The 9,955-nt window shown below is 50.3% G+C and overlaps 1 protein-coding gene and 1 non-coding gene across 3 annotated transcripts; both read right to left on the bottom strand.

Moving 5' to 3' along the window:
- Positions 1–3,388: 3,388 nt before the first annotated feature.
- Positions 3,389–3,469, bottom strand: TRNAL-CAG (transfer RNA leucine (anticodon CAG)). Its single transcript has one exon. It is a non-coding gene; the product is annotated as a tRNA-Leu (tRNA).
- A 653-nt stretch (positions 3,470–4,122) lies between these two features.
- LOC123044622 (cysteine-rich receptor-like protein kinase 10) lies at positions 4,123–7,543 on the bottom strand. Of its 2 annotated transcripts, none has more exons than XM_044467423.1 (7): positions 6,470–7,543; positions 6,195–6,326; positions 5,618–5,751; positions 5,320–5,530; positions 5,004–5,235; positions 4,754–4,904; positions 4,123–4,667 (listed from the first exon to the last, which is right to left on the bottom strand). In XM_044467423.1, the coding sequence occupies exons 1-7, from the start codon at positions 7,335–7,337 to the stop codon at positions 4,308–4,310; spliced, it is 2,088 nt and encodes a 695-aa protein (XP_044323358.1). In that variant the 5' UTR covers positions 7,338–7,543; the 3' UTR covers positions 4,123–4,307. The 2 variants fall into 2 exon arrangements, with proteins under 2 accessions (XP_044323358.1, XP_044323357.1); XM_044467422.1 differs by having other exon boundaries at positions 5,004–5,241; positions 6,470–7,539.
- Between the last annotated feature and the right edge of the window lie 2,412 nt (positions 7,544–9,955).

Below are 9,955 nucleotides of genomic sequence, written 5' to 3'. Positions count from 1 at the left end.
ACCAACGCAGTGCTCAAGAGGTAGCACCACTCGTCGTCCTTCTCCTTGGCAGCAAGGTTCGCCGCGACCGCCTGCTGGAACACGAGGTTGTCGAGCTCCTCGTCGTTGCGCCGGCGTTCCGCCTCCTCGTGCAAGCTACGTTCGGCTATGGCGGTCGCGACCGCGTCGACATTGGCGACGAAGTCTTCAGGCCTGACGACACCACGGCGCACGATCTCCTCGGGCTCTTGCTTGATGGCGACGACCTCGATCTCCTCCGGCTCCTCTGACCACTCCCTCTTCACGGGGAGAAGGCTCGCGCCGGAAGAGGAAGAGCTCGCGGCGTGGGAAGAGCTCGTGGCGAAGGAAGGTCGCGCAACGGAGGAGGGCGTACGCCCGTGCTGATGGTCGTATTCCTCTGTCTTGCGGACGCGGAAACTCGGTGGCGGCGAGAGGCCCCGGTTCGTCCACTTCCTCGCCCTGCGCTTCCTCGCGGCATCCGAGCGGACACGCAGCTCGCGCTCGGGGTCGCCGCCGCCGCCGGATCTACTCCTAGAGCCGTGACCGGAGCTTCACATGCAACCCTACATGGCGGCTGGAGGCGGGATGCAACTCATCGGCGGCGAGAAATGTGAGGAGTGGAGTGGGGAAGTGGGGAGAGACACGACAGCGGGGGGATAGGGATTCGACCCGCAAAAGCACCGCGAACCCGTAGATATACTGGTTGGGGGGCGGTTTGCGTGCGGCGGTAAATTTTTTTACGGGCCGAGCGAGTATACGTGCTCTGTTCTGGCCAGAAAATTGGGCCGAGCCCGTATACTCGCTGAAATTTTATGGGTTTGCCACTTTTACATGGTCTGTTAGAGTTGCTCTTAGTTGAGCAGATATCGCTTTCTGGTTAACGATCCCACTGTCCGTACATGTTGCCATTAATTACTAAGAGAAAAAAATTGTCTCAAAATCTAAATTCAGTTACCTCTTACTCCTAGCTGAACCCATACTTGTTTTGTTTTTTTAGAAAAAATGCAAAGGTTACGTTGGTGCAGTAAAGGCACCTTCAATGTAGACCCTCAAACCATCTACATACATCCGGACCGAACTGTCCGGACGTGTTTTATCATCCAATGGTGTACCCTATCGGTCCATGGAGCAGTCCTTACGCCCGTTTTCTCGCAAATTGAAAGCGAACTGGTCCACTCAAATCCTCCCTCTCAGTCTCATTCTCTTTCACTACGTCCTTGCTCCTCCTTGCTTTGCATCCACATCTTCCTTGTTCGTCGCCGTCGTTGCAACTCTCCAATCTCCACCCAGGTAGGACATCGCAACCCCCACCAACGCATTCGATGTCCTTGGACTACGCCACCGTCCTTCTTTCATTCACTCAATGCTGCTCTACACGTTGTGTAGTTTGCACATGCTGTCGTGATGTACTATAGGTCAGAGGGCGGATCATTCACGCACATACATTGTCAGATGAAGCTCCGGGCAGTATGTGTCTGGTAACATGATCTAACCATGAAAATCTTGTGAAACCCGGTTAATCTCGCTGAATTTGAACTATTGTTAATATTTTCATGCTTTTTATGAATGATTTGTGTTATTTTCTATCCTAATTTTGATGAATTACGTTGTGTTGGATGAAAATCATCTGGTTAGTTAAAATTCAGTTTGAAATGTATATGGCTATGGTTGGATGGACGGCTCCTGCATCAATGTCTGTGGAGAGAGGCGTCCAATTTAAAAGTCAGCATTGGAGATGCCCTAAAATTGCTGATCACCGCCTATTACAGATTGATTTATGTACTGCAACCATCTGTATACTTTTGTGTTTGAAGAGTAAAGAGCCAACAACCACCTGTTTCTTTGTATTTATATTTCGTATTTAGATCATACATTAATATTCATATTCACATTTCATACTTTGGTTGTACATTCATATTAATATTTCGGATTTAGATCATATGTACTGTTTTCGTATTAATCTGATGTGGTTCATTTTTTTCTATCTACTCTTATAAAAAAACCGAGTTGGTGATGATGGTGTGCCTGTCATCTTACAACATAGACTGTCCGATTTATATCTGAAGGATAGAAAGCAAACTATGGCAATTTTGCAAAAAGATACCCGCACCTCTCTCCACATTTGCAGGTAAGGCCTTCCCTCGTTTATCTTTATCTCCCACAACCTCATTGTTGAGCAATTAAAAAAAGAAAGTCTCTGAATAATCTGGCATGATGGCCGTTGCCGACGTCGTCCATCCCCATTCCACACACCGACCACCAATCACCACCACGCCCCACTCCTCCTCACTTTACCTTTCCTTTTTCTCAAGAGATCATTCGTTTTTACACATGGGATTACTCTCGCATGGGTCAATCACAACAGGTGTTTTCTCAAGATATCATTCGTTTTTACACATGGGATTACTCCCGCATGGGTCAATCACAACAGGTGTTTTATGAAGGAAAAAAACATCTTAATGTTCCGTGCAATGCACGGGCATCTTGCTAGTAACTCAAAAGATTGAAAAATGAAAATCTACATATTTTTTAGCATATGGGCCATCAATTCAAAAAATATTAGAAAAAGGAACAAAAAATTGTCAAGAGTGGGAAACCATCTGTATACTTTTGTGTTTGAAGAGTAAAGAGCCAACAACCACCTGTTTCTTTGTATTTATATTTCGTATTTAGATCATACATTAATATTCATATTCACATTTCATACTTTGGTTGTACATTCATATTAATATTTCGGATTTAGATCATATGTACTGTTTTCGTATTAATCTGATGTGGTTCATTTTTTTCTATTTACTCTTATAAAAAAACCGAGTTGGTGATGATGGTGTGCCTGTCATCTTACAACATAGACTGTCCGATTTATATCTGAAGGATAGAAAGCAAACTATGGCAATTTTGCAAAAAGATACCCGCACCTCTCTCCACATTTGCAGGTAAGGCCTTCCCTCGTTTATCTTTATCTCCCACAACCTCATTGTTGAGCAATTAAAAAAAGAAAGTCTCTGAATAATCTGGCATGATGGCCGTTGCCGACGTCGTCCATCCCCGTTCCACACACCGACCACCAATCACCACCACGCCCCACTCCTCCTCACTTTACCTTTCCTTTTTCTCAAGATATCATTCGTTTTTACACATGGGATTACTCTCGCATGGGTCAATCACAACAGGTGTTTTCTCAAGATATCATTCGTTTTTACACATGGGATTACTCCCGCATGGGTCAATCACAACAGGTGTTTTATGAAGGAAAAAAACATCTTAATGTTCCGTGCAATGCACGGGCATCTTGCTAGTAACTCAAAAGATTGAAAAATGAAAATCTACATATTTTTTAGCATATGGGCCATCAATTCAAAAAATATTAGAAAAAGGAACAAAAAATTGTCAAGAGTGGGATTTGAACCCACGCCCTTTCAGACCAGTACCTGAAACTGGCGCCTTAGACCAACTCGGCCATCTTGACATCACGTACAACTTGCAACAACTTGCTTATTAATAAAGTCAGCTCGGCCATCTGGACTTGCTTATTAATTAAGTCAGCTCGGCCATCTGGACTTCACGCACAACGATCGTGGAAATGAATCTATACTTGTCCAGTCCACTGGGCCCACCAACCGTTATTCTCGGCTTCCTACCGCTTGTGTGGCTTCTCTTCAGACAATTTAACTTAGTTTGATTGCCAGGTTTAATACAATAAATGTCAAAACTGAACCTCGATTTGCTATGAAGTGGTCTTGCTGTCCCTGAAGCAACTACAGTCCCTAATTAGAGCATCTCCAATAGCATGTGTATATTTGGATGTCTATATATTCATATAGACAATGGTCTAAAAAGATTCCCTCATATACACATTCAGTTTTGCATCAGAACGTCTATATACAGGGACCATGACAGGTGGGCCGTTGCTAGGGAGAGGAAGAAATCATGACTACAACTGAGTTTAGACCACGCCTTCACATTGTCCAGACGTGGACATTGTCAAGGTCGATTTAGAGGATGTGTATATTTGAACGACCATATAGACAAGCTGTTGGACGCCTGTTTTGGGCTCACGTCGTGGAAAACGAGTATAGACATCCATATAGACAAGCTATTGGAGATGCTCTTAGTGACTGATTAGAACAAAGAAAATATATTACTACCAACATTCTCTGATAAAAATACTAGTAATAGTAAGCCGTGGCACATTATTGCAAGCTACAACCACCATAGATAATGATCCAGGAGATTTGGTTATCACAAGCAGGACTATATATGCTATGGACCCCGCAGGTTTGTCTTGGGTTTAACGTACGCGCTGATCATCTTGGTTCGATCTCCGTGAGGGACACCTCGTTGGGCGACGGCGACATCGCTGCCTGGGGCTTGCTGTCCCCGGTGGACTGGGACTGGGATCCCCTTGGATACGCACCCGAGTACATGCCCGAGAAACCCTCCATGTCGTCGACGCAGAACGTTGGCCTCGACGGCGCCTGCAGAGACACCGTGCTGCTGCTGAGCATGACGTTCACCACCGACATCGTAGGCCTGTCCGCGGGGCTGTCCTGGACACACAGCAGCCCGATGTTGACCAGCTTCAGCATCTGGCCTCCCGGCGAACGGCCGCCCAGGGACGGATCCACCAGCTGCTCGACTGTCCCGCTAGTCCAGTGCTCCCATACCTGCATGCATGTGCCAAGAATGTTGAGACAGTTTTGTGTCATATAATCATGAGGAGCAGAAATAAGTACTGTGCTCTACTACTCACGAGGCTTAAGAGGTCAAGGGATGGCTCCGAGGTAGCGAAGCTGCTGTTCTTCCTCCCCGTGACGATCTCCAGGAGCAGAACGCCGAAACTGAAGGCGTCCGACTTGACTGAATACTGCCCGCGCATGGCGTACTCCGGCGCCATGTATCCGCTGCGTGCAAAGCCAGCAACATCTCGTCGTGTAAATAAACGTTTACGCATTACTAGCATTGTGATTTGTGCCGATGAAACGATGGCCGGCCGTGCTTACTACGTTCCGGCGATGTGGCTGGTGACGGCCTGCGACTGATCCCAGCCGAACAGCTTCGCCAGCCCGAAGTCCGAAATCTTGGGGTTGCAGTCCGAGTCCAGGAGCACATTGCTGGCCTTGAGGTCCCGGTGGACGATCCTCAGCTGGGAGTCCTCGTGGAGGTACTGCAGGCCCCGGGCAACCCCGTTCACGATCTTCAGCCGCTTCCCCCAGTCCAGGCCCCTGCTTTTCTCTGCATCTGCCAACGGAACAATGAGGAAACGAACATCAGAACTGCCGCTAGTGCTCTCATATCAAAAACGGCGATGGAACGTACCGAACAGAACGGTGTCGAGGCTCCGGTTCGGCATGTATTCATACACGAGCAGCTTCTCCTGTCCTTCCAAGCAAACGCCAAGGAGCCTCACAAGGTTCTTGTGCTGAAGCTTAGCGACCAGAACCAGCTCTGTTTTCAGCTCTTCTATCCCTTGCGTGGAGCTCTGTGACAGCCTCTTCACGGCTATCTCTTCACCTTCAGAGAGGACACCCTGTGCAATCCGGCCTAGACACTTACTCCCCAAGAATTAAATTTGCATAAAATACTTCTAGTACTACTATGAATGTATGATTAGCACCTTGTAAACCGCACCGAACCCTCCTTCGCCAAGCTTGTTGCTCTCAGCGAAGTTATCTGTTGCAGCCCGCAGCGTCGATAGGTCCAGAAGGAGGGAATCTATGCTTTGGATGTCATCTGGATTAGTAGCTGAATCTGCCGTAGCAATAAGGAAGGTGCACAATGATCAGCATTTATATAACTGAAATGCAGTCAATTGAGCATGAGTGGTTCCGGTATTACTACTACTCCCTCCGTTCCGAATTACTTGTTGCACGTATGGATGTATCTAGATGTATTTTAGTTCTAGATACATCCATTTCAGCGACGAGTAATTTAAAACAGAGGGAGTAGTTAGGATGTTTGCTTTTCAGGTAGTGCGAGTGTATCATTGGTTGAATGGCTGGTGCTTGTTTAACTAATGCTAGGAGACCATCATGAACTTTGACCTTGAGTAAGTTTAGGTAACCAGTGAATCACAATTCCCTGTTGTTAGACCAATTCACACATTGATTGGCTGGTGCGTGTTAACTGTTTATGTTTATAAATGCAGGTTTAGTGTCCTTAAGAGTAGAGGACTAGCTAGTACTCCAGCTTACATGGTACTGACGGCTTTCTTTCTGCCGGTTTTCTCCTCCTCCAAAAGCAAACGCACGTTGAAATGAGAAGCAGTGCAGCAACTATAGGTAGTGTGATGGCCAAGATCAATCCTGTCCTATTTCTTGTTCCTTCTGCAAACAAATGACATGGATTTCAGACACGTCTAGTGCAGACTGCAGAGAAGTTGTATTCCACCATCCAAGTGACAACAATCAAGCACCAAAGAACAGCAATCATATGCGCCTGAAGAGCCACTTTTGTTTCAGAAACTCACCCTCTTCGGCCGCCGCTGGCGCTGGCGCTGGTGCCGGGGGCAGCACGTCCGGGAGTTGCAGCAGTGGGCGTCCAGAGAAGAACGAGTAGGTCTCGAACCGGAAGTTGCATCGCACGCCGAACACTCTCCCGCCCGGCTTCCCGACGAAGTACTGTGGGGTAAATTTCTCGATTATGTCCCTGAGGCAGCTCCGGCAGTCGTCCGCCGCCATGTCCGGCGTGCACTGCGCCAGCGAGTAAATCTTGGGGTACGTCGCATCGTACCCCTCCTCCCCCGTGCCGAACCGCCGGGTCGGGTCCTCGGCGGCATAGTCTGCGGTGGCGTTGACGAGGCGTCCGGAGGCGGCGTCGAACGCCGCCGCGGCCGCCCCCGCGGTGACGTTGTTGCCGTTGAACGCGACGAACCTGCCGCTGTTGTCGGTGACGTTGGCCAGGAAGTCCTGGCCGGAGTAGCGGAGGATGCAGGGATCGTCGAACATGGTGGCGTGCCTGTTGAAGGCGCAGAGCTGCTGCGCGTTCCGGAAGGCGGCGGCAACGCAGGCCGCGCAGGAGGAGGCGTTGGTGTCGCCGCGGCAGAGCGCGAGCGCGTAGACGGCGTCCGGCGCGGCGCCGGCGGCGCCCTTGGCGAAGAGCGCCGGGGACAAGGAGGCGTTCCTGGGGAGGCCGCTGGCGAGGGCGCGTATGTTGGCCTGGTAGGCGCTGCCCTCGGTGTAGTACCCGGCGGCGGCGTCGCAGAGCTGCCACGGAAGCGGCTGCGCGCCCGCGAGCGGCGCGTTGAGGAACGCGAGGAGGAGGAGGAGGAGGAGGGCGGCGGCGAGGTGGTAACAAAGAGCAGGGCTGCGTCGCATGCGCATGGCCACCATCGCCATGGAGTTGAGCTGCTGGGTGCTATCGCGGAGTAGAGGTACAGTACGGGCGTACTGGTAGTTTCCAGTAAATAGATAGACGGGCCCCGCGATCGGCGAGAAGTGTGGATTTTCCACGGTCTGACGATCGAACTGTTGCTGCCTTGGCGCAGCAGCTGATGTCGAAAGGAGTAGGATGAGTAGAGTGAGGTCGTGGGCTGATGCGGTTAGGCCAACTCCACCGCGTGACTTCAAACGGACGTTCGGATTGGATCGAATCTGTCTTTTTGAGGCGTCGATGGGTACGCCCGTGTCCAGCTGTGTCCATTGGGTCGTGCGTGCGCTCACCGCGCGATCGCACCCCAAATCCTGTTCGGGATGGACGGGATTAAAAATAATAATTAAATAACTAAAAAAGCAAATAAACACATTTAAAAAACATAAAACATATATATGGGTTGGCCACAAAACGTCCCAGTTTCAACGGCCACTTAAAAGGCCCAGATTCATAATTAACATAATAAGAAAATAAAAAAAACTCCTCCCGCGCGCTCCTGCCGCGCCCGTCGGTGCCGTGGCCGTCGCCGTCTTCAGTGGCCGCCGGTGTCGTTGTCATCGCTGACGAGGTCGACGTAGTCCGGCGGCGTCCAGAGGTGGGCCGGCGGTGCGTGGTGGACGGGGGCGGGCTGGACGGCCGGAGGTGCCTGCACCACCTCCTCACGCGGCGACGCCTCCCGCTCCGGAGTGGGGCACTAGTTCACGCCCAGTTCGGCGGCCATCTCCGGTGTTGGGGAACGTAGCAGAAATTCAAAATTTTCCTACGCGTCACCAAGATCTATCTATGGAGAAACCAGCTACGAGTAGAAGGAGAGTGCATCTACATACCCTTGTAGATCGCTAAGCGGAAGCGTTCAAGTGAACGGGGTTGATGGAGTCGTACTCGTCGTGATTCAAATCACCGATGATCAAGTGCCGAACGGACAGCACCTTCGCGTTCAACACACGTACAGCCCGGTGACGTCTCCCACGCCTTGATCCAGCAAGGAGAGAGGGAGAGGTTGAGGAAGACTCCATCCAACAGCAGCACAACGGCGTGGTGGTGGTGGAGGAGCGTGGCAATCCCGCAGGGCTTCGTCAAGCACCATGGGAGAAGAGGAGGAGGGAGAGGGGCAGGGCTGCACCAACGAGAGATCAAATCGCGTGTTATGGGCAGCCCCTAGGCCTCATATATATAGGGGAAGGGGAGGGCTGCGCCCCCTTTAGGGTTTCCCACCCCAAGGGGCGGCGGCCAGCCTCCAGATGGCATCTGGTGCGGCGGCCAAGAGGGGGGGAGGAGTCCATCCTCCCCAAGGCACCTCGGAGGTGCCTTCCCCCTTGAGGACTCTTCCCTCTAGGGTTCCCTAGGCGCATGGGCCTCTTGGGGCTGGTGCCCTTGGCCCATGTAGGCCAAGGCGCACCCCCTACAGCCCATGTGGCCCCCCCGAGGCAGGTGGCCCCACCCGGTGGGCCCCCGGGACCCTTCCGGTGGTCCCGGTACAATACCGATGACCCCGAAACTTGTCCCGATGGCCGAAACAGGACTTCCTATATATAAATCTTTACCTCCGGACCATTCCGGAACTCCTCGTGACGTCCGGGATCTCATCCGGGACTCCGAACAACATTCGGTAACCACATACAAGCTTCCTTTATAACCCTAGCGTCATCGAACCTTAAGTGTGTAGACCCTACGGGTTCGGGAGACATGCAGACATGACCGAGACGTTCTCCGGTCAATAACCAACAGCGGGATCTGGATACCCATGTTGGCTCCCACATGTTCCACGATGATCTCATCGGATGAACCACGATGTCAAGGACTCAATCGACCCCGTATACAATTCCCTTTGTCTAGCGGTATTTTACTTGCCCGAGATTCGATCGTCGGTATACCGATACCTTGTTCAATCTCGTTACCGGCAAGTCACTTTACTCGTTCCGTAACACATCATCCTGTGATCAACTCCTTGGTCACATTGCGCATATGATGATGTCCTACCGAGTGGGCCCAGAGATACCTCTCCGTTTACACGGAGTGACAAATCCCAGTCTCGATCCGCATAAAACAATAGATACTTTCGGAGATACCTGTAGTGCACCTTTATAGTCACCCAATTACGTTGTGACATTTGATACACCCAAAGCACTCCTACGGTATCCAGGAGTTACACGCTCTCATGGTCGAAGGAAGAGATACTTGACATTGGCAAAGCTCTAGCAAACGAACTACACGATCTTTGTGCTATGCTTAGGATTGGGTCTTGTCCATCACATCATTCTCCTAATGATGTGATCCCGTTATCAACGACATCCAATGTCCATAGCCAGGAAACCATGACTATCTGTTGATCACAACGAGCTAGTCAACTAGAGGCTCACTAGGGACATATTGTGGTCTATGTATTCACACGTGTATTACGATTTCCGGATAATACAGTTATAGCATGAATAAAAGACTATTATCATGAACAAAGAAATATAATAATAACACTTTTATTATTGCCTCTAGGGCATATTTCCAACAGTCTCCCACTTGCACTAGAGTCAATAATCCAGTTCACATCGCCATGTGATTAACACTCACAGGTCACATCTCCATGTGA

Source organism: Triticum aestivum, chromosome 2B, assembly GCF_018294505.1.
Source record: "Triticum aestivum cultivar Chinese Spring chromosome 2B, IWGSC CS RefSeq v2.1, whole genome shotgun sequence".
In the NCBI taxonomy this organism is placed as follows: Eukaryota; Viridiplantae; Streptophyta; class Magnoliopsida; order Poales; family Poaceae; genus Triticum; species Triticum aestivum.
The sequence above is the reverse complement of the archived record's forward strand: the minus strand, read 5'-3'. Positions and strand labels throughout refer to the sequence as shown.